General features: G+C 42.2%; 1 protein-coding gene across 1 annotated transcript in view; it reads right to left on the minus strand.

Moving 5' to 3' along the window:
- The window catches only part of GLRA1 (glycine receptor alpha 1), a 37698-nt gene extending 29621 nt beyond the window's left edge, over positions 1-8077 (minus strand). The window contains exon 1 of the mRNA XM_075056390.1: positions 8022-8077. Coding sequence (XP_074912491.1) covers positions 8022-8077 — 56 coding nt within the window. The remainder of the gene's footprint in view (positions 1-8021) is intronic.
- Between the last annotated feature and the right edge of the window lie 17347 nt (positions 8078-25424).

The raw sequence follows: 25424 nt of genomic DNA on the forward strand, positions 1-25424 counted from the left end.
AATACCCTGCTCGGAGATGAATGTTCCTTCTGTGCTGTCTGTGATTCCTGGTGTAATTTATCAGTTTATTCATGAGCTATAATGAAATGTAACTTCTGGAATGAATGGCTAAGCTCTGGGTCCCCTGCCCAGAAGGGCTCTTCTCCCCACTGCGGCTGCCCTCTGACTTTGGTTTCTTCATTTCCCTGACAAAAAAAAAAAAAAAAGCCAACAGCTTTTCAACCCTGATAGTGCTGCAGGGCCTGCGTTGGTGCAGGAGAGCAGGTTATGTTTGATGAGGCTTGGTCTCTGTCAGCCACGCTGCTGGGAGATGATTTCTAAGCCTATAGCTCTGTGTCAGGGTGTGATGGATGGGGCTGGAAGCTGGAGGATGCTTGCGATTCTCAGGCACACGGGGTGGTAGAAGAGGTGGGATGCACGCATTTTGGTTTGTAAATCAGATCTTGGGAGCTCTGCTGCAGGGGAAAAAAAAAAATCTGCGTGTGTAGATATGCCAGGAACTGTTGCCCTGCTCAGCAGTGCTTCCAGAAGGTAAAAGAACTGGGAGTGAACAAAGAGACAAGGTTGTAAAGATACCCCACAAAAAGTCACTTTTTTTGTCCACAGCCTGTCTTTGCAGTTCTTACAAGACAAGAAAAGGCTGCCTCACCCAGGAATTCAGAGCATCTTGCTTCCCTACTCCCAACTGTGGTAATACAGGTGGTGTGCAGATCCTGCTGTGGTGTGGGACTCAACCCATCTTGCACAGGGGCTCTTGGCACTAGCAGGGACATCTGGAGCTAAGGATTTTTTTAAAGGGTGCTGATAACAGCTGACCCTTCTATGCTTTCAGGTTTTATACCTCCTCCATAAGAGAGGGGAGGAGGGGCCTGTGCTTTGTACAAAGCATCTTTTTACTTGCATCATCTGAAATAATAAGAAAAAAAAAATTCAAAGGAAATCAGGTAAAGGTGAGAAGTCATGAATTTTGTTGGATTTTCTGCACGATTCCTGGCTCAGCTGCATTTTGCTGGTGAACTAGATGCACGCGATAGTGGTCCGATCCGCCATTGATCCCACTTCTGTTGCTATTTATTGATTTGTGTGTTTACTCCAGCCCTGCTGGGGCTGGGAGACAGGATCTGCATTCTGGGCAAGTGGTCCTCGGGGCAGGCATTGCTTGCAGGGCAGGTGTGGGGGGGTAGCTGCTGTCAGCAGCTTTCGTCTGAAGGCAATGTGATTGATTGCACTGCAAGCCCAGCTGTTCCATGCATGCGACACTCCTTGTCTTGGCCACCTCTTGGTAGTTTTTTCCCTCTTCACCCACCCTGCAATGAGGCACTGATAAAAATAAAAGAGTTCCCTGGCTGTTTGCTAAGGCATTTGGGTTTTTTGTCTTTTTTTCTCTCTTTCCTAGTGGGCTGTAAGCCACAGTGGAAGGGTGAAGAGGGAGAAATCAAAAGGAAAGCAGGTGCAAAAGTGTGTTCTTTTGTTTTCCCCTCCCTCTCAAAATCCAAATTTCGTGGGGTTTGGTAAATTAAGATTTCTCCTGCTTTTCTCAGCTGGCACTTAGATTCAACAGAGATGTATTTACAGGATGCCAACTGTGTCTATGTACCAGCCAGATGTGGTACAGTCCCCAAATCAGCAGCTTACCATGGTGCATTATATGGATGAAATAATTGTCTGCATAATGGGGAGTGCTCAGCGCGTGTAAATGACGGGTGCATCTGTCTCTATCTATTTCTGTTCTCTGCAGGCCCTCTCTGTGCTCTGGCCTTACCGAGGGGACAAAAGCTGTATTTCTGTTTGTTTTTAATTTTTTTCAGTTTCTGTGCATCAGTCTCTTGAAGTATCAGAAGAGATTTAGGAGTAGCACCAGTGGGATCAAAGCATGCAGACCTCCAGGACCAGATCAGCTAGGGCATATCAGCAGTTTCCCAAGAGGTTAAGGGGACTACATCATTTTGCACCAACCGATCATCTTGGCTGAGAAATACCAATGCAAACCACCTCCCCTCGAGGGAAATGGTTTCTGTTGTCTGGCTTTGGAAGTGCAAATGTAAATTGTTTGGGTACTTTGGGGGAAGGGTGAGAGAAACAAAGAAATGGTGAATTTTGTTTTGTTTTATTTTACTTTTGCCTCTAAGGGGAACTGACCTGCTGAATTAGCAATATTTTTTTTTTTGTGATGCCAAAGTGGCTCTTTTCTGGGCTGTGTAAGTAGGTCTAGAAGTCAGGAGCCAGACAGCCTGGTGTTGAGTTGTCTGGTCATGGCTGCTAGTGATCCTTCTGGTGCCTTGTGCTGGAGCAGCAGGAAGAATTCCTGCTTATCTTACTCCTTTCTTTTTGCTTCATTTATCCCAAATTTGGTTTTTTATGGTTTTGTTTGTTTGTTTTTGTTTTTCCCCACACCGAAATTATCAAAAGCGCTTGGAATGATGCTTTTTGTCAATCAAAAAATCGAATCAAACCATGGAGACAAGGGTATGCTGGAATGACATTTTTAGTATGTGAAAGAATATGATGAGCCATTTCTCTTAGGTGTGGGGTGCACAAGTGTAACCATACTTCATAAGAATAGAAAACATTGTGCTCTTGCTGATAGATAAAGGTCAAATGAAAGTATGCAAGGTAACGACAGCACAAGGGTAATTTACTGGAAATAACGGAACCCTGATTTAATGTGCCACAACACTGAGAGCCGATACAGGCAAATAAAACAGATAGAAGTCAAAATGCATTATCAGCCTATCTGTCGTCTTAATACTAGTCACTCTGGGATTCCCAGAAAAGCTCCAGGTTATAGAAAATGAGCAAGTGAAACTCGGTTAGTAGTTTTAGATGATTTGACATATTTAAATGTTGTGGATTTGATTTGGATGTTGTGATTTTTAAAGCATGATTTATTTTTAAAAACCTTGTCTCTCATCAATACCTAAATAGCAATTATATCCATTAGGTGGTCTGACATCTTGTTCTCAATACTGAGATTTGGTGAGCCCTTTTAACCTGCATGCTCAGATGAAATGAGAACAGACTTCTCTGCTGGTTTTCTATCACAGATAAATGATCAGTGGTTAGTGCTGGGATAATGAAGTAATTTAATTTTGGACATTGATTAACATCTTAATTCAGATGCTGGGATCCTTTTCTATCCAGGTCAGCTCATGAGGATTCGGTGAGATGAATTTCATAAGCCAACAAGGAAAGTATTTGCCCAAGACCTGGGAAACTCCAGCGTGCTGTTGCATACAAGTGCTTTCCTTTTTGACTTGAATCACTTGGTCAGTAGCAGAATGAACTTTTTAGCCTTTAGTCTGTGCTATTAAATCAGAGACACTTAAAACAGAGTCAGAGGGTCCTTTGGTGCTGACTTGCTTCATACATAAGGGTCTCCAACACCTCCTTCATGGGAGAGGAGGAATAAGGGGAGACCAAATTCCCATACCTAAATTCTTGTTCTTGAAGGAAGTATCTGTAGACAATTCATATGACGTAATGCCATTACATGTAAGGGCAGGATCCTACCATTCCCTCCACATATCGATCTCTTTCCAGAAGCAGCTCCCTTCAGGGATTTGAACAGTAAATCTGTGTTCTGCCAGTGGGACTTACTGCAGTATAGGTTAATGTTCAGTGGGAGTCAAGGTGGACAGACAGTCTATATAACCCAAAATCTGCACAGCAGCAGTGCCTCAGAGATGAAAGATATTTTATTAGTGCATGTGAGAAACAGCAACATTTTTTGCAATGTTTTTGTTAAGCAAGGTGATTATCCATGGTTTTCCTGCTCCTTCCCCCACCCATAATGGGGGGAAATGGTTTTTGCCCAGGCATTTGTAGACCCTTTCTTTTGTTCTGATCTATCCAAAGAGCAGGTCTGCAGTCATTCAAGGCAGCTCTTTAGAGAGGAAGGTTAAGATTAGACTGTGTTAGAAAATGTTTTACCTTCTTTACGTTGATTTGTTTTCATTGCCTAGAATGCGAGTGAATTGTTATGGGTGGTTGGAAGTGTGTAACAAAGTCCCTGCAGAAGGCAGGGTCCCAAAAGTTTTGGGCTTCTACAGGGATGACATCAAATTACTCTTTCTTTGTGGAATGATTTATAAGGGTTTCTAGGTAGAATTGTCTACCTCATTGCATTTTCAAACCTTGCATATGTAACACTTCTATCAGGGTCTCTAATGGGGCTATTACAGGTTGCAAACCAAAGAAGTTAGAGTGTCCTTAAAGCGATCTTGTCCAAGCCTTTCCAAATCATTTTTATTTTGTGGAGGAGCTGACAGACTCAGCAGAGGCACAACAGGTCATAAGGCACAACTTCTAGTAGATTTTACTTAGTGTGAGGAAAATACTCTAACTACTGAGAATATCTGCTACATTGCTTAGCTTGTGGCTCTGGAAGCCTCTGGTTAGCACTTCATTCACAGGTACCTCTGTAATGTTATCTAGCAGTGCAGAGCTATAGCAGAAGGTTTGGAGATAACATGCTCATTACTCTCCTTCTCCTTCCCCTGCCTTTTATTTTGTTGTATTTTCAAGAGGCCGAAATCAGCAGCAATCCAATCACCTACTATACTTGTCAAGACTGTTTTAGGAAAAAAGTGCCTGTCTTTCCACAAAGTTAAGAGGCATCATATTCACAATGGCATCTTCTTATTGTTTTAAAAACTGGAATTGAAGAGCTCTGTTACTGACAGAAGGGAATATAAAAATGCCAGTTAGAGCAATCCAAAAGGGTCTGAGGCTGGCAGCAACTTTTAGCCTGTGAATCACTTGGAGCAGTAGCCTTGAATCACTCCTGCTAGCTGACAGATTGCTGTTCAGAAGGGGCCAGCTCAGATCTTGATTCAGTGAAGGTCATGCTGCTGATTCCTGATATACAGAAATGCAATTAGGACAAGGATCAGGCCCAAATGACTTCAAAACCTCACAGAACAGTGTCCAGTTGGGTAAGGTGCCAGTTCTAGGCTATCTTTTATCTCCTAACTTGTATAAGGTGCATTCCTACCACTAGGCTTATGCAGTGGTGTTTCTGGACCACTACAGCTATTAAAAAGTGATGGTACAACAGAGTCCAGGCAAGATCATCACAGGGTAGGGGTAGCTTTTTGTTCTGCATGAAGGAATTCACAGCTGAACCAGGGAATGAACATGCAGTGTATGTAGTTAGACTTTGGGATAATGTTTGTATGTGTCTCCACAGATATAAGCAGGACATCTGGAAGTTCCTGCGTAAATACTGTCCAATCTATTTTTATTTTCAAGAAATAGCATTTTGCCTTACATAGATAAGTGTAAGGAAAGGTTGGTCAAGCAGCCTGTCTGTCGGGAGACTCTTTGTCCCTCACCCCAATCCAGTTTCCATCCCTGCCTCTATCCAGGTTCTCAGTAAATGTCTTAGTCACAGCTAAGTGACTGCAGTCCGAGAAGGCAGGTAGCAAAATGGGAAATGCTCTTCCATAAAGAAAGGCATGTCAGAATAAGCCGCTTATCGCAAATTCCTTCTAAAACACCCCAACTGTAACAGAAACAAATATCATATTGGCAATACCATAATGTTTGCATTCACACACCAGCTGTTACTCTTTCCCACAGGGTCTTGTTTTTTAAAAGGCTGATGAAGGACATTTTTGTTAAGCAACAGATCTAGTCTTATTTCCTGTATTGGCTGTATCTAATTTTCCTTTAGGACTTGGATTTTTTCTTTATTTTTGTGGTGTATGTGCTAACGTATAATGGATTCTCTTTCCAGAATATTTTTGACAGGCTGACAATTAAGTGTGGTACACCCTGTAATTTAAAGCAATGCATGCTTCTATCATGGATTATTGGATTATCAGCTTGTGGGTTTTTAAACACTATGTATGACTGAGTGCAGGAGTAATTGGCACACTAAATTTATGAATGACTGTTAATGAATAATCTTCTCTCACTGAAACTGAAATAGCAAAGCTATTCCTGGACCAGAAAGGCTGGTAGATTTTTGGCCTGTAGCAAATTGAACACATAACACAATGCGGGAGAAAAAAAGAAAAACATTGCTTAGAGTCAGTTCTGAGCAGGAATTACTGAATTTTCTTCTTGTTTGGAAAATGATTGCAGTATATAAAACAATTTGGTTTCAACATCTCCCTGTAATTGAATTAAAGCATTTTCAGATTTTCTGAAATTGTTAATTTCAGAAAAACTAGACTTCCAGAAATACCTTTTGTATGCAATATGACATAATCATATATAGCACATATGTATATATATGCGTATGTATATAATTTATAACAGTATAAACATTTACATTAGAACATGAAGGGACTGGTTTACTAATGTTTTGAATGCCCAGGGCTTCAACTGATGTGCTGAGAATCTGTAAGTGCTCACATGTGTTGTGTGATGCATAAGTGTGCATCATAGAACAGGATCAGCAAGACAAGTATGTATCATTTTCACTCATTCAGGCAGTTCAGAGGAGAGCCGGACAGATGCTTTAATGCCAGGGCCATAGGAAACTCAAGCCTGGAAATGTGCCTTTTTTTTTTTTCTTCATTTTCCTTTTGCCTTCTAGCTTATTTACAGACAATATTCCAGAGCATTTATGTATTGTTTAATCTTCTTTATTTAATCTCTATGCTTCAATGCTCTAACTAAAGAGTTTTTTGCACATACATATGCTTCCTGTTGTCCACCCCACTGTATTGTGCAGTGCTGCTATACACTTGTGACCAAATAAGATGAGAAAGAATGGTTCTGAAGTACTGAGTGTTGTGCATTGCTTTTCAGATATTGGTGATTTTAGTTATTTCTAGAACTTCTTTCCTGGTTTGCCTAACAGATAAACATTAAATGCTTTGAGTTCATATTACAATCTTGCTGTCTGATTTTCTGTAGAACTACAGAAAAAATGGGAATATCCCAATTTTCATGCCTGGAAAGCTGTTAGTGTTCAAAAAGGAGAGAGACCTCTAGCTAGAAAAGTCTGGCCAGTATTGGCAGGTCTGCTACTGTGATTCATAAAAAAGTAAGTATTACACCAGTGATGTATATGTAAATAATGTCTGTTCTTTCACATTAAACTTTAAGAGACTTTGGTAAAATAGAGAAATGCAGAAGTAAAGAGCTGTGCAACTGAAATGAAGTCTAAGATTGATAAGCAAGTTCAGGACATGAAAGAAGGTTTTTTTTCTCAATTGCTTATATCTGGCATGTATCACTTGCTAGAGCAACCTGCATTATTCATGCAAATACAGAGTAGCTTCTACCTTCCAATATTATTTTTTGTCCACTTAATAAAAGGACAGCAAGGAGAGATGGACCAGAAACAATTCTTTAAGACTAAAACTGTTTCTTCTCCTACCTTAGCCTTAATGAGAAACTGAACACATCTAAAGCAGAGGCGAAATACAGCTAGGTGATAACGGATATAATTGCAAAAAGCTCCCCGCATCCCCTTTGGCTTTCACTTAGATTCTGCAAGGGGAGGGATGGATGTTGAAAACAACATGAAAGAAAAAAGTTGGGAAGGAAGGAGGTTATTTCTTTGCTTTCAGTGACTTTAGACATAGCAAGCTGAGGAGATAGGGTGAGCCCTCCTTGAAAAGGAGTCCCACGATTGCTCAAGATAACATAGCTAAGCAGTGAAAGCATCCCACGGAACTCACCTTACCCTGCAATTTGAGGATGGGGAGGGGGCGAGGTAGGAATATTTACCCGGGCAAATTCAAGTGCAGCATTCCCAGCCGCCACTAGTTGTCACTTTGCAACCAGCCGGGGTCGGTGTTTTCAGCACTGCGGTTAGCGAGATTGCGGTGCTAATTAAACGGAGTAACTCCCAAAGCCGCGGAAAGTCCCGAGCCCGGGGCTGCGCGATAGCCAGTCTCGGAGAACCGAGAGGAGGCGAAAAGGCAGCTCGAGAAAGGCGGAACGCCGCTGTCCTAAGGCTGAGGCTGTGCCTAGGGGCCGTGCCCCGAGCTCGGGGTGGGCACGGCGGTCCAGCCCGGCAGTGCCCGGTGCGCACACGCTCCTCCCGTAAAGCCGAGCCTTACCTGAAGAAAACGATTGTCTCCCACACGTAGACTCCGAGCGCGTTGACGTTGCACATTTTTCCAGCTCTCGCTGTGGTGGTGGTTTTTTTTTTTTTTTTTTTTGTACTCCGTGAGGGGTGGGCCGGTGGGGTTGGCCAATAAAGTAACCCGGCACTTGGGGAGAATGGGTAGGGGAAGCGAGCCACCCCTCCCGAGGCAGGCTGGGCAGGGGGAAGGCCGGCAGGGCTCCGGTCAGCACCCTGGACAGCGTCTGGCGGGCGGCTCCGGACAGCACCCTGGACAGCGTCTGGCGGGCGGCTGCGGTCAGCACCCTGGACAGCGGCGGTGCGCGGCGCTCCGCGGGCGCCTGCGGAGCGGCCGGCGGCTTCGCTCCGGCGCTGCCTTGGCTCGTCCCTCCTCTCCGCCTGTGCCCCCGCCACCGCCACTGCAGTGGTGCTCGGGGCCGGAGGACCAGGCTTCCCGCACCGAAATCTCCCTTCAGCGGGAGCTCGCTCCGGACATCAGGCTGGCGAGAGGGGGAGACGCAGGGGGTGTAGGTTTGCCATCAGGGTGGTGGGGGTAAGATGGGAGAGGGGGAGGGGGGGACGACTCTCAACAACCCGGGGCTTTAATCTCCGCTGCTAGCCAGGGTGTCTTCCTAATTACATCCACAGGAATTTGTCAGTGTGGAGCCGTGCTGCAGTCCCGGTTGTGTCGCTTTCCTGCCCGCCGTTTGGCTGCTGTTGATCCCTGCTTCCTGGGCTATTTTCCTCCCGGATAAGTTATTGCTGCTGTAGGGAAGGTGTCCCATTGCTCAGGGCTAGAGCGGAGGGGAACGAAGGGGAAGTTTCTTGGGAAGCACTCCCATTGTGCTCAGAAAGAAAGTGGCTCAGTGTCCTCCTAATGCATCTCATTTCCCCTCTGCCCTCTCTCCCCTGCTAGGACTCGCCAGATCTTGGGAGTTTCTTGCTGCATTAATTTACTAAACTAAAAAAAAAAAAAAAAAAAAAAAGAAAGAAAAAAGAAAAGGAGGGGGAGGTGGAGAAGAGGGAAGGCAGAGGGGAGGGGGTAACTCAGCCTCTCCACCATCCCAAGGCCCTCCTCTTAGCTGTGCTCATTGGTCTCGAGGCTGAAAAAACTACTCTAGGACGTGGTTGGATAAACGCATGTTGTTCAGCAGAAGCTGTTAACCTTTAAAGCGCTGATACGTTTTGGTTTATTTCATTTTTTTTAACCTGAATTGCTGTCTTTTTAAGAAGTCTCTGAAATCGTCTCCCTTGACAGGGCAAGCGTAACGAGCCTTAAGTCTCCATCTCGTGGAAGATCTGCTTGGCTAACAGTTGCTATGTGTTGCTGTTGGCTTTTAAGGAACATCTCTGTGTTGGGTTTTTTTAGTGTGTTTTGGTGGGTTTTTTTCTCTTTGTTTTATTTGATTATTTTTTCCCCTTTTGCATTTGGTTTTGCAAAGAGGTTTGGCAAACACCAGAGCCATCAAGGCCAGGGCAGGTAAGGAGCATTTGGTAGTTTCTTATTGCAGCTCCAGCTGTGCTCGCAGGGTGCCGAGTGTGGTGGGCGGGGAGGAATGGGCTCCTTAGTCACTTTGTCAGTGTGTCACTCTGCTCGGCTTCTCAACTTCTGAAAATTGAAATTAAAACTTAGCTGTCCTAAATAATCTAGGATTTCTTTCTTCTCTCTTGTCCCGGTGTAATGGGATATTTCTCTTTAAGTTCTGTTTTGTTTACTTGTCCTGTGCTTTGCACACACACACCCCCCGCCCCCCCATGGCAAAGAAAGAGTCACTTTTAACCCTTTTTTAGCTGCTTTTAATCTGTTCAAAGACTCATCCCATCCCACGTTGGGAGGGTGGAGGTGAAATGAACTGCTTGCTCCACCACCACTGTACCCCCCCCAGGCTAGGAAATAACCAAGTTTTTCTTTTCACTTTGGGTTGTATCTCAAATACCTTACTACCATACTAAAATTCACCTGATGTTTTTGATGTCCTGTTTTCATTTGTTTTAAAGCATTATGTTTACTTAGTTCAGACAGAAATATCCTTTGGGTTATCATTTAAAAAAAAAAAAAAAAAGGAAGAAAGACCTGCTTGGCTTCTAGCCATTGATACAGAAGGAGTTTAATCTGATTTACCCCAGATACTGGGTCTCAATGTCTAGCTAGATTAACAACAGGCTCTGATTTCAACTCGTAGAGATTCCTGGGGACACGATTCCATGCAGCGTTTCCTGCCTGCTGCTTGCTGGCTTCTTGCTGTACTTTCTCTCCTGATATTTATCCCCACATAGATGATTCTCTGTCACTGTGCTTTTCCAGTCCCCACTGTGCTGCCAGACCAGAGGAGGAGCTCCAAACTGGGAGTGTTAACAGGACCTGCACAGCAGGAGAGAAATTATGTTTCCCTGCATTTTTTCCTGGGAAGCAGGACAAAGAGCAGGAGGCAGAATCATCTCTTGGCACCTGTGGGTTAAATCTAGAGGCTAGTCAGACTTCTGGTTCTCTTAGAAATAGGCTCTGTAAGAGGTATGATTGTCTCATGTGATTTTTTTTTTTTTTTTTTTCCCCTTGGTTGTAACTTTGATCTCCTTTATACCAAAGGAATCTGGACTTGTCTCCTTTTGTCCTCACTTGCTCTCCTTGCACTACCTTTGGTTAGGGAAGCAGGGTGGCTGTGCATAAGATCGAGAAAGCACATAAATCTGGGTGTATATAACACAAAGAAGCTTCATAGCTATTCCTGTTGAAGGGTCTCAAAACTGCTTTTCCCAGGGAAAGAACTTATCTGCTTTGCTGTCATCTATCCTGGTGGTGATGGTGACTGAGTGATTTGTATGGGCCCAGGGACTCTTCTGCTGGTATTCAAATATTTCTTCTTACTGGAAATAAATAGGAGCATTATTTGCTTTGGCATTTGGGGAAACAGAGGCAAAACCAGGTTGCAATAGATGTTTGGAGCAGGTCTAGGCATCAAGATGATTTAGACCAGGGAGTAAAATCAAAAGAAATGTGAATTTAAGGGATGTCAGTTTTGCATGTCTTATCAGTGTTTTGCTATGAAAAGGAATGTATTCTATGTATTCTGGATAAAACTTCCTTGTCCCCCCTTTTTTTTTCTTTTTTTTGGGGGGTGGGTGGGTGGGGGAAGGCTGGAAGTATTTGACTCTAGACTGTATACTCTTGTATCTCCTCTTGGTGCCAAGGCAGTTGGTACTTGCTTGCCTTGGTACAGTGCCCTGCATGTGCTACTTGCATGTGTCAGACCTTGGTCAGGGTGGCTCCAGATCCTTGGAGTTCCCAACCTCTGATTTAACCCAGATGATTCAAGACACAACCAACCAATCCCCACTAAAACACATCTATACGGATATCTGTGGTGAAGTTACCCACATTGGTTCTGTACAATGCCTGGTTTTTAGTTTCCTCTTGCTTTCCAAGAAGCTAAGGGTAGATAAACTGGAAATCATGTCTAAAGATCTAATAATGGCTGGAAGTCAATTTTATCACCATTACTGTAATTAACCCTTGTCATCAGGTACTGGTTGGCAGGACTTCTCTCCCTGGATCTGTCCTGGCTTGCTCTTAGATTGGGTTTTAGCTCTGCTAGGTTTTGCTGCAGTGCTTTGTGATTTTTTTGGGGGAGGGTTTACTTGCCAGGTCTCTTATTTTTCAAAGCAGAGTCCAAATGGTTTTGAAAGGCATTTGTATTTCTCTGGTGGCACTTGTACAAATGACAGTGTTGAAGATAACTTATCATGATGTCAAATGAGGCTCTTAAAATTATAATTACCTGCTGTGTGTTCACCTTGTTTTTATTAGTTTTTTTCAAAGTGGATGAGTCTTGCAAAACTCGCTCTAGGTGAAGTTGTCTGGGAAGCTTCTGTGTCGTCTTCTTTCTGGGCTGTGAGTGAGAGATTCTGTTCAGCATAAGACACCACAAAGATGGTTATTGCAGGGTAACTGCTGGAGTAGTATAAGATGTCTTGTAAATACTGACCTCTTAAATTATATCTAAACTTTCAGGAGCAGGTCAATATTTTAAAAGTTGCGGCTAACAGTGGAACATCACTGGCACAACAACCAACAGGCGGGACTGAATTGTGTGCAGTTCTAGGCTTGCCTTACTGGAAAGGAAGTTGCTGGGGCTGTAGGATTTGGGCTGAGGACACTTGTTCTATGACAGAGAGCTAGATCTTGACTCTGTCTTATCGTAATAATCTCATTACTGTCTTCACTGCAGGTGAATTTGATTTTTATCCTTCCTTATGGTGATTCAAACAGTGATGGCTGAGGACTCTGTAATGACTCAGTCCAGCCAGTGCAGCTGGTGTTTTTTCTGTTTCTTGCCACTTGCTCTTTAGTGTTTTAGATAGGTGGATAACTGGTTTTCTTTTTTTTTTTCCCCTCCCCCCACCCCAGGCATCACTGGCTTTTGATGTGTTCTATATGAGATATTACTGTAATGAAGAATGGGTGATTAAGTGGCTAGTGGGATAAGATGCAGCTGTGGAGTGAGATGAAGACAGGGATATGACAAAGAATTTGTGAAATAACACTTTTCCATTGGGGTCTCTGGGCACGAGGACTAACAAAGTTAGAAGTGAGTCTTGTCAAGGCAGTGAGGATTATGACCTTGAAGGGTATCTGTAAGCTATGACTGTTCAAGGAGCTGCTGTTATGTGTTGCTGGGTGGACAGTTGTACCCCCAGCGCTGAAACATGGAACTACCACAACATCCCCTGAAAGCCAAAGACACATAGACTGAACAAAGGGATGAGTTGAAGTCATGGTTAATTGTACAAGGCAATTCTGCAAGATATCATCTCCTGGCCTATCTTCTCTCCCAAAAGCTCAGTCACCATGTCTGAGGCTTTCCAAATTGTATTACTCATAGAGTGGCAGGTAATAAATAGCAAAGAATAACATTAGTGATGTTTGTTTATTAATTACTAGTCAAAGGCTGGATGTGATCCAGAACAGAGTTACTGAAATGCACCTATAACCATAAGTCTCTGTTTCAATATGTCTTCTCTTGATTCCTTGTACAGTAGGAGCAGATCAGGCCTTTTGGTAGGAAGGATGAAATCAGACTTCTCAGGGAATGCAACAGGAGCCATGGGAAACAAAATTAAAAAAAGCATAATGTTTTTAACTTCTCTTCAGCACCCAACTAAAATTTGGAACACCTGCAGAAAAGGGTGTGTTTGAGGAGTAAAATGTACTTAGATGATGTCTGTCAGTAGGTACAAGTCTTCTGTGGCTGAAAAAAAAATTTATACTTTCCAACTATGCACTTTTCTTTCTCATTCTTTTCTTAGCTATGAAGGTCAGGGAATATCTGATCCTCCAGTTTCCTTCATATGGTTCTTCCCTGATCCTTTCTCTTTGAAGAATGCGAGTGAATTTCTTCTCTTCTCTGTGAAGAAAATGAATCTTTCAATGTTCCTGGTAGTCTGTAAGTTCATTTTCTTTTTGATAGTTGATAGAATAGCTTAAAGACAAGGGGAACCCAGAAGGCCTTGGAAATTGCTCTGTGATGAGATGAACATGCACTCTGAGCTGAGAATTAACCTAAAGCCTCATTCACAACTGCAAGTTGATTTCATTCTTGATCTGTTTTTCATCTCTGGATTTTATAGCAAGTAGAGTCATTTTTAGTGTCTTTTTCTTGCCATTTTCAAAATTAAAATTTTGTTAATAAATTCATATATGGGGGTAAACTCCTTCAAGTTGAATGTGCATATGCACTGCCTTCCTTCCCCAAATAAATTGCAGGATCTTCAGTGAGGAAGCAGCTAGCATAGCAGTAAAGTACGCTCAGTGTATCTTGGGAATGCTAAATCCATTATTGTCAGTTTGTTCTTTGGAGAATGGCTAATGAGGAAACAGTGCCCCAAGAACTTGGATTGTGCCTCCCAAGACAGAGATTCAAACTGCTACAGCAGCACTATTTGCCTTTTGACAATGAACAAATGAAAAATAAAACTTAAATTCAAGTTAAGTTCAGGGAATTTTACAAAGGATTCTATAAAGTAAATTCCTATTCAGTTAATTTCCATGTGTAGTAAGCTATTTCTGTGCAAGATGGTTCAACTAAATACAATTCTCTTAGAAACTTGAGAACCTGGAACACATTATTTTTTTTTTTTAAATAATTGCTGGTAAAATAGCATTGTAAAAAGTTCCTGCAATGTTTTGTAAAGTTAAGCGTTTAGTCAAGTTTTTTTACTGAAAAGATTTACAGATGAAAGAGATTTCATTGGAACTAATGTAAAGGTTCTTCTTATCCATATTTCCAAAAATATGTTTAAGGTTGAACTCTGGTGAAAAGTTTAGTAAATTCTGTTTTGAAATGCAGTGGATCTTTGGAAAACAACCACTGGAGAGTTTTGCATAGAAAATTCAGCAGAACCTGCAGACAAAGGTTAGAAGGCCTTTAGGGGTGGAGCTGAGGGAGTTGTGGTGTAGGTGATTGATCTTTTTGGCTGAAATTCAGACCAAATATCACTGTTGACAGTCTTTTGCCCCATTTGTTTAAAAAATGATAGGTCTAGCCATAGAAATAGAGCTTGCCTTAGAAAAAGTAACAAAGCTGAATTTGGTTAACATGCTGGAGCTTACTGGTTAAGTACTCCATCATGCATGGTATATCCTTATAAAATTATGTCCTGGTTTCATAAGGACCCTTTCTTAGGAGCTGCACCCAGGATGAGGAATGCTGAGAGGCACAAACTCTGAGGTACCTTACTGGCAATCTGAGCTCTTGATGGGATGACCTAAAGATGAAGATATAGAGCAGATGAAAAACAATTTGCAGGAACCAGGGTCAGACAACTGTCTATCAACTACTTTTTTTACTTTTTTTTTTTTTTAGCTGGAGGAAAATTTACCTTGATACTTTGATGAGCTGGGGAAGGTTTTTACAGCCATCCACACCCACCCACCCATGTGTCATGCCACACAAGGTGTGTTGTTGCTATATACAATACTTGTGTTTTCATAAACATGTGTAATAGTCAAGTAGAAGCGTCCTGTACAGAAATGCTGAGGTGTCCATATCCTCCTCCTTCCCTATAGGCTGTACAGGTACTCATTTGATGTGCCCACATAGTGCATCTAAGTTTAGTGTCTTGTTTCTACCAGTGCACGTAAGCTTTCCCTTCATGCATATATACACTGCATGCTGAACGTCTTAAACATGCAGATTCCTGCCCTGCATCGTTCTCTGCAAAAAGAGCAGTTATATAGATTGTCCTTGACCTTCATATTTCTGGGCAATATATATTCTGACAAGTAGATTAGGGGCTGTATTGATTTCTCATCACTGGAAACACAGCCCCCATAAGTCTAGTGATATCCAATCTGTGATGGTAGACTTTTTGGAAGTGGTGTGAAGCCCTGTGCTAGGATGACTTCATGACAGACTGTATGTTTGCAGAAGGCCAAGTGAGGTGCTGGCTGGGTGCAGCATTCAGGTCTTCCTTACCTGAGTGTGTGTTTGCCTCCTGTGTCAGGTGCATGAATCAGGTTAAGGCTGTAATCCTTGAAGAAGAAGAAATAAAGATGAAAGGATGGTCGTTTTCCCCCTAGCAGTGCTGATTTATTAATAAATTTCCATAGCTCATATGTCATATAATGACACTTGACTTGAGCTGTGAGTAGTCTTGCTGCATATCATAGGCTTGTCACTGTTATAATTTATGTAGTGTTATGTAGTAAGAAAGCAACATGGACCTTGTAGCCCTAAAAAAAAAATACACTGATACTTCCATTAGAAGCTTGATTTGCAGGTCATAAGTTAATTATTTTCTGACCTGTACAGAATAATTACCAGGCGATCCCAGAGAACCCAGAAATACTGTTTCTTTCAAAGATCTTGGCCAATAAAAGTTTTTTGGTTACATTACTGTGTGAATGAAAAATAAGCCAAAGTTACTTTTACAGCCAGTCTTGCCAGAACTTGTCAGGTGCTGAACATCTTGCAGTTGTTGGAAATATTATCTAAGCTTTTAGTTTTTTGAAGCCCATTAGCTCCTGCCATAGCAGCCCTCAAAAACTGTGGAAAATGGAAGTTTTCTACCTTGTATCTTGCTTGTAAATGAAAGAAACCATCTATTTATTTTAAAGTGAGCAGGCACCAGGTTTTGAGATGCTTACACAGAAGTAGAAGCATGCAGGGGAGACCTAGAGCTATTCACATCACCCTCTTCATTCCTGTTGTCATGAATTAAAAAAACCAAACCCAAACCAACCCCTCTGCCCCCCAAAAAACCACAAGAAAAAAAAAACATGAGAAGAGAAAGAGGGAAACAAATATGTTGCATGCTTTCATTGCTTCATTTGTCTTGTGAATTCAGTAGAGTGTGTGTGGGAGACGCCAAGAAGTGGAACCCTTTAGAGGAAAATTTTGACTGCAAACAGCAGACTCAGAAAGCAGATCAGGAGATGACAGCCAGTGATGCTGAAGTGGCCCCTCAGTGTCCAAGTGTTTAGATACTGAAACATCCTCTTACATGCCCCAATTCACTCATAGGACCAAGTAGCATAATTTATCTTCTGGAGTGAAAGAAACATGCTGCAGCTTTTTTTTTAAGCTTTTGGCAATGGAAATATTTCCATGTCAAACATCTAAAGGATAAAAAGAAGCCCTGTAGGATCCCTCTTCTTTTAATGAATAAAAAAGGTCTGATCCTCCATCGACTTTAATGAAGCTTTTTGACTCTGAAGGGAGGTATGGAACTGCTCTTGTTAACGATCTCAGTTTCCAATGCACCAGAAAGTGCTGATAATACGGTAGGTTTTCACATTGCATTAGCAGAAGGAAGGGCTTTTAACCCATCTGAGATGCCTTCAGGTTTGATAGCACTGCTGAGATGTAAAGAATCACTAAGGGCCTCCCTCTGGTAGAACATGTTTCTTGCTTCAGTATCACAGTCCTCTTGAATTGTCCAAGTTAGTGGATGCACTTGAGGTTATTTTACTCATGAGGAGTGGCAGCCCTGGCTGCTTCATTGCCATCCAAAGCTGTCATTCCCTAGTGGGGTAAGCAGTGATTTTGAGAGGTCATCAGGCAAAAGACTTATTACCCAGCTGTATTTCATGTTGTTCAAACCTGTGGCCCTGTGGACTTGCAGAAATGGACTTGAACATCACTCGCTTCAGCTACTTGTTTGGTCTTCATAAAAACATCTTGCCTTTACCCCTCTATTTCAGGCTGAGAGCTGATGTAGGGTTGGGTTACTAAGGGCACTTCTGCACCAGGTTTACTGGTAACTGTTTCTGGACATCCTAGTGGAGGTGAAAGGTGCCATTTGAAAATCTCAGCTGGGTTATGTGCAAGTTGAGATGTTTACCTCACCTAAAATTCTTGCCTCAGCTGCAGTATCTCATACCTCAGGTGAAAAGACAGAGAACAGAGATTTTAACACATTTGCTAAGTAGCTTGTTATTGCCTTGGGCTATATATTTCTTTGCAGCTTGCTGAGTTAAACCCTATGACAGGTACAAGCCCTCTTTCATGCCACCTCTAAGCCTACTGTTTGCTCAGAGCTTGGGCAAAATTTCCCTCCCAGAGGGGCTGTGGAGTTTGTTCAGTGTGTTCCATTTTCCACATTTTTCTGTGATACTATTGATTCACTGGTTGGAAAAGGGTATTAGTGTGGACTACTCATTGGATTCAGCAAAGGGAATTTGGCAGTCATGTTTGCTGACTTGTCCTCTGCCAAATCTGAATGGAGGAACACTCCTCTGATGCAAGCTTATACATGCTCTACTTGACCATAGTTGACAAGGCTCTTTCTCTAAATGACTGCTGCCATTAATGAATGGATTATCTTGATTTTCCCAAGATATTAATGATTAATGACCTTTCTCTTGCACAGTGAGTATTCCTAAAGGCATATGTTGAAGGACACTGAATCTCCTAGATCACAATTCTTTTTGCATAATTGCAAGATTGCTTTTTCTACCAGAATCAAAATTCTCTTCCCTCTTCAAAGTATTTAAATAATGGTGGGTTCTAATGACTCTTAAGGCAGATAGCTTCTGTGTCTACAGTTCAGCCGATGCAAAAGCACTAAAATGCTATTGGTTACAAGTTTTGCAGTCTTGTTCGGTTGCTGTCTTTACCTGCTGCATGCCTAGTACAGACAAAAGTTGCAAAGCCTTTGCAAATCCCTGCTAAGCACCAGTGGGCTGTATTTATTAAAAGGAATGGAAGCATAAAACCCAGAATGTAAACAGAATGGATTTTTTTGGTTAAAAATATGCTAGCTCTGATTTATTATTTTTTTTTCCCCAAGTATCAATACAATTATTTATGGTAAAAAAATTGGAGTGTTGTTATGCATTTCCTTGGACAAATCAGAGAAAAGAAATTGCACCCCATTCATGATGTTGCACCATGCCAGCATTTTTCTTTTATATAGCTTTCTCTCCCCATGAAAATAGTTTTCTACCAAGGCTATTGAACTGGACAAAAGGGATTTATGTAGGCTGTGTAGAGAGAAAAGGCTTTGTTAGGTTTCAGGGAAGACATGGAACACTGAGGGTGGGAAACAGCTTGGCTGAGACATGGGGAATCACAATCCTCTCATTAAATCTCCATGCCTATGACCAGATGTGGCCTCACTTTGCATTTGCTGCTTGATTACCAAATCTATGAAGCTGTCCTCTGGAAACAAAAGGCAGTAAATCAAATCAATGGGCATCCTTCAATGGGAACCGAAGAAGCTTGTGATGTCATTTTCTACTTTGGCTCATTGTCTGAATGTGGCAGATGCTAAAACCTATCCATGCACATTTCTGCTTGCACATTGAAGTGCAAATATAACTCAACTTTTTAACTCTTCATGTAATGTGTCATGGTCTAGGAGAAACTCCTCCTCATGAAAAGAAATCTCCCCCTCTCCTCCCAGATAACTTTATCCATGGGAAAATCAACCCCTTCAAGTGGTGGAGAATTTTATTTGACAGCATCTTCCCCCTCCCCCCCCTTAAACCATCTTGTGCTGTAATAGAGAGAGTAAAGCAGGGAGTAGTGCTGGTTTGAATTAGTTTAATTCAATATTAGGGAGAAAAAGAACTGTGGTGACTCTCACCTGACTTCTGTGTGGACAAAAACATTGGAGGTATTTCTGATATTGCACTCTTCGTATTCATATTATTTGAAGTGGAAGAACTCTGTCAAAGGGCCAGAGCTTAGTTACTGAATTAAATTTTTGAGAGCTTTATTGTACAGACGCTAGCTATTCTACTGTATTTTTCTTGGTATTTGAGAGCTGGCTCAGTTTTCTGTGAAGGAATAACTAAAATATTATTATTTTATTTTGTGTATGTGTGTGTATATATATATAAAAATATACTATATTTGAGTGTTTGTGTATATATAATAACGAATAACACCTGCATGGGCTTTCTGGATAGAAAAAATAAGCTGAAACCATAACATCTTTTGTCTTTCTGACATGTGTTGTGGAAACCCAGCGTAACATCATAGCTCCCAAATCTGGGCTGTGTCATGTGTCCCACCTCAAGGATATACATATTCATTCCCAAAAACATTCAAGAACTTCCAAAGCCTCTTTCTCCCACATAAAAGCGCCATCCATCTCTTCAGAAGACCTTTATCACTTCTGGACTTTTAAACAAGGAAGCACTCCTGTTCTAAAGTCTGTGGCTGCTAGATTGCAGCTGTCCTACTTGTTGAATTCCTCTGGGCAACTACTGGGAAGTTCTGACAGAACTGACATTCTGATTTGAACCACTTCATGGCTTCCAGAGGTGAGCTGTCACCATACTTACTTTATCTTTATCCCACATGCAAATAGCCTTCAGATTCTGGAGATAAGCTGCTTCTCATTTAACTGATGTTCCTGGCAAATCTAGGGAATCCTAGAAAAGCCTCTTGCAACTCTCAGCATTCCGGAAAGCCCAAAAAGTCTTGGATATGAGAACTTGAAGACTCTGCAGGAATGACTACATCTGGGTGTGTCTTTGCTGTCCTAAGAATGTGCCCAAGCAGCTAATTCCAACTGAGTAGAAATTTGTAAGAACTTCTATGAACTTATGGGAACTGAGGCTTTCCAAGGACTGATAATTTGGCTGAAGCTGGACAAGTCTCACTGGGAAGTGTAAGAGGCACATCTCCCAGCCCTGCTGAATCTAAATCTTCACTCAGAATTACTGGGAACAGGTTAGTGCTCATATAAATTATACAGACGGTTGCTTTTTTAGCATTGGTAAAACAACATATTTTCCTCAAAAAGTCTGCACTATTTTGGTGGAAAGCTAAGGAGAAATTCCATATAGAAATTGTCATAACAGCAGAAGGTGGACAAAGTAATAAACAAATGAAACAGGGTGTTACAATGGACTTCAGGCAGTCTGAAGTATAGGCTCTGCTCCTGGCACTGGGTAATACGATGAATTGTCTTGTAAATTCCAGTTAACGTTGTATCAGCTATAGACAGTATGTCTATGCTCCTGTATAAAACCCGAGAGCTCTGGGACCTTGTCTGTTAAACAGTTTGTTGGCCCAATAAAATGGCTCATGTGGAAGTGCTGTATGCGAGAAATCAATACAGCTGCACTTTCCTTGTCCTAGCAGAAGGGAAAGCTCAAGGGACTGATTAAGTTCTCTTTGCTGAAAAAGTTGCTGCATCCTGAAACATTTTAAATAAATGCTGTGTGTCTACAGGTAGTTTTACATTTAATTCAGATTTTATAAGAGGCTTGCTGTACACCAAATAAATGCACCTTGATTATAAATAGCTTATTCACTGTAAACATGCATCTTATTTCATAGATTTTAAATCTCGTGATGATACTGTTTTTTAATTACTATGACAAGCTGTCATAGTGAATTGTCATTGGCCAGATTTTCTTGGTGATGTTGTGAGTGTCTAAATTCAGTTATCCATTTACCATCCCAGCCCCAGAAATAGTCATTTACTTATGGAGTGTTTTAATAAACTAGATAATGTACATGTTCCTTTCCAATTGGCTTGACAGGCTCAAAAATATTCTCTCTGTCCAAAGCCCTCAATGACATCAGCTAGTCAGACTCTCCCCTGGGGCTGGTGCTTTTAGTAAGGAGAATCTCAGCTGTCTCCCAGCTGTCTCTGGCAAAGCACAAGTGATGTGGGTGTGGAGTATAATTGACAGATTACCAGATTTGTAGGTGGCCAAAGATTTTGGTGGTGAATGGGGGTTTTTAATAGGAACCAGCACTTCTTGCTCCTTTGGACTTGTGGTACCCCTGGACACTACTGTTAACAAGGAGTCAGAGTGAGGACTTGGAGAAGTTTGGCTGTGGTGGTGCATGGGGTTTTGCGTGGTGATATGTGTGCTGGCAATGGTAGTATGGGTACTTTCTGCCAGCCCTTGTGATGCTGAGTGCAGGTGACATGTCTGATGAGTCAGGTCTGTCCCTAAATGCCCCTTAAGAATTCAGGGCTAAAATATCACAGAGGACCTAGCTGGGAAGGGAACTAGAGCTGCCTCAGGGCCAGCGAGTGTTTCTTTCCTGTTCCAAGAAGCAAACTGGAAGGTCATGCAAACGGGAATGCACGTGCACCCCCCACTTGCATGTTTATATGCTCTAATATTTTATATGCATGTATTTCTCACTAAGCAACAACACTCCTCTCCCTGCAATAAGTGGAAAGAAAGTCTGTTGATTTATGCTGCCCATTAAATTAGTTAGGTGAAACTTTATGCACATGATTGGTGAGATTCCCAATTACCGTTCCCGTAAGAGGAGCAGAAGGAGGGAGAAGAGGGGAACCTGCCTTGTTGGTAAGATGGGAGTTAATAATCAGTTTAATTCACAGTCTCCAGCTCTTCAAAGGAGTTGCTAATAAGTGTTTGTCTTCTCTTTCCCTCCCACTCTTTTCCCCTAGGAGCTAGTAAGAGACACACACAGCACTGATCACAGAAGCAAAATTGTAAAGGAGAGAAGAAATCCCCAGTGGAAACTCTTTAATCTGCCTCTGGAAAGGGCAATTTGTGTTAATAGGACAAAACTGTAACGTTTAATATTAATTATAGGGATTTGGGGAGGAGCATGTGAAGGATGGAGGCAGAGAATAGACCGGAGGGAAGGAGAGATCCGATTGCAATAGTCTTTTGCTGCAGTAGGAAATAGAGCATCCAGATGAGCCCTGCCTCCTCGATCAGTGAGGGGAAGTTTATGTGGACCTCATACCAGTTGAATTCTGGTAGCAGGTAAGCTTCATGTGTTGCAGACAGACCCAGTTCCTCTGTGTATTGGGTTGTTGGAGATTGTTGAGTTCAGTCAGCAAACAGCAGGGTGTGTAAAAGATGAGAAAAAGTATGTGGATTGGATTTCACGGCATAGAAGTCCCTGTTTACTTGAGCTCTAGAGCATCTCAACACATACAACCTTAGCACATCGGAAGCACTGTAGTAAGTCCAGCTTTAGTCGAGACTTCTGTCTCAAACAATAGCCAATAGTGGATGCTGAGGCAGGGCAGTATGAAGAGGGCAAGCAATTCAAGGTACTGCCTGAAATCTCCAGCAGGATTTCTGGAGAAACATGTGTGACAAGCCAAAGGCTGTAAGACAGAAATCCCAGCGCTCAAAGGGATGCCCGCTGTTGTCCCTTGACCCCTTTTGTTGTGCTGCTTTCCACTGCTTCCTGCAGCTTTTCATTTGCATCAGGACACTTTGAATTGGGAGGCATCAATTTGCAGCTACTACTGCTTCTCTTTGTGGTCATGTTTGAGTGCTTTGTCTGTTTGAATGCTTCCAAAAATCCTAATTGTATTTAGGCCCAATTCCCATACTAGCACACCAAGGTGGATTTAATTATCTCAGCCATTCAAGCCTTTGCATGATAGTGGAGGATTTTCTCAGGTTATGGTCAACAGGTGACATTCAATTACTATGCATGCCCTGGGACAAGATGAGCACATGGAACCTCACTGACCTCTAGATGAGAAAAGGAAAGGTGGAAGGAAAGGGGGTCAGCTGGCTTGTCCAGATGACCAAACACCCAGGGAACCTGATGTTGCCTCCTAGATGTTCAGAAAAATGTAAAAGGTGGGAACAAAACTAGGTTTAATGGTGCATGTGGAGTTTAGGCTACCTAGATGTGGCTATATTGCCATGTCCTTGAGTGGAAACAGCCTTCTTCAGCGTGTTACTACCTCAGGGCTTCAGTGGGCTATTTGACAAAGTTGGCCAAACACCCTGGAAGTGGCTGCCTTCCAACAGTCATGTTTTTTAGTTCTGATCTGAAAATGAGGTACTGAGGGAGGAAATCACTCTGGTCCAACTTATTCAATACCCTGGAGTTTCTCCTTTGAGTTTGGATCCCTTGGTGACATCAGCTCATGTCTACCATGAAAAGCTTGTTTCTGCTGCAGTGCAGGAATGCTCCTCTTCGATGTAGCTTATCCCATTGTGAAAAGGGAGAATTTTTGGGTTTTTTTTGGTGTTTGTTTGTTTGTTTTCATTTAGTAACCTAATACAACACAGGTGTAAAAGAGACCTGGTATTTGGTTCCAAGGCCAATCTGTGTGGCTTGTGGGCCCAATGTCAGGCAAAGGGATGGTGTGGGCAGCTGAACTGGGCTGGCAAAGAGCATCATGGGCACAGAGCAAAGGGGGAGGGATGTGTCTGAGTGTAGCAGTAACTCGTCTCATGCTTGAATTAATGCAGCCCTATCAGTTTCAGCTCTTGCTTCTGCTGCTCACGTGAACGCTGCATTTGGTTCCCATTTCTTTTCTCCAAAGTGTGATAAAAAGATGATAGGAGATTTAATTTTCAGAAAGGGACACCCAGGCAGGCAACAGGATGCCAGCTGTTGGGTAGATTAATGTGGGAAGGTTTCCTATCGGACGTTTAGAGTCTGTGTTACAGATAAGCAATTTTTCTTAAAAAAATAAAAATACATATAAATGCCCCTTTGCCAATGAAGCATCTTGGTGATATTCCATTATAAGCAGGATGAACATGAGCTGGATTTCATCTGACCTTTAAATTACCTCCATTTTATCAGTTTCATTTTATCAGCAGCTCTTTAGAGAATGAGTCCCTACTTGGAATTAATAGATTCCTTCATTGCAGGAATCTGACACAGGCCTGTGAATAGCCCAGCCAGAGTGTGTTTTTCCAGCAGAGATCACATCTGGAGCAGAGGAGTACACTTACATGTAGGAAGGATGCTTAGTAGGGTTGGTTTTACCCTGATTTACCAGTGTTCCTTATAAAAGGAAGTTCATTACAGACAAACAGTGACAGTGGCATAAAATCCCAATTCTTTCTTCTCCCTGTACTGCAGACCTGTGGGGGCAGAAGATGGAGTATTTCCTTAGCATCCAAGAATTAAAGAAAATAACTTCCTAAATTCTGGAGATAGAAATCAAATCACTACATGTGGGAAGAGGTTGGATCTGGGGTTTGGTAGGGAATGATACTGGAGGATTTTGTCTTCTGTGGTGCCTGGTGCTGACTGACTTCTGTTACACCCTACCAAGGCTGACTTTTGCAGAAAAGGTGGTTGGATGTGGGAGGAAAGGCAAAGCAGCAGAGTGTAGCCCTTGCAGTGAAATGGTTTCCTGGAGAGGAGCATGGGGTGTGCAGGGCTGCTCTCCCTCTCAAGCTTTGATCTACCTCTTGTTAGCACCATTTCTGGGGCGTAAACAGACCCCAGGAAACATTGAGGGCAACTGCCCTTGTACAGCAGATCAGATCCAAGCCATGATGGTAAACACAATTTTAATTTCATGGAGAGATTGTGTCCAGGGGATGAAATGATGCAGAGGAGCTCACAAGGATCAAACCTGCTTGCCTGGCCACAGTGAAGCTGAGGATACATTCTGTGCTTGTGCCGATGTTAAATTTCAGTGGTCTGATAAGGGACAGCTCTTGGGACCTGTATGATACAAAAAGGATATGAGAGGCTGGCATGGCTTTCCAGCAGAAAGTTGCTTCATATTTAGTTGAATGTTTTTCCTGACTGACCTTTTGTTGTGTGATTAATCACTGGTGTATGCATGGAGAGATGGTTTTTGTTATCTAGACTGTGCTTTGTCATATCAGCTCCTGGCAGACTCATCTATGTACAAGTTAAACTTTTTTTTTTTAGTTGTGCTACTAGAAAACCCCAGAGTGAATCATGGTCATAATGGCATGTGTTTTCTTTCATGGTCATTTTCAGATTGATCCGTATATTTATATAGCGGGACGTCACCTCTCTGGTTGTCCCTCCTGCCTTGGATCACCTTAGGGCTACCTTAAACAATGCTACTCCTGCATTTGGTGAGGAAGATGGAGTTTTATAATGGAGAAATATCCTATTGACAGTAGTTAATCTCCTTGTTTAAAAAAAAATAGACCCATTCCATCATCTAATTTAATGATAAATTGCAGTGATTCATCAGGGAA

Source organism: Buteo buteo, chromosome 24 (assembly GCF_964188355.1).
Source record: "Buteo buteo chromosome 24, bButBut1.hap1.1, whole genome shotgun sequence".
NCBI lineage: Eukaryota > Metazoa > Chordata > Aves > Accipitriformes > Accipitridae > Buteo > Buteo buteo.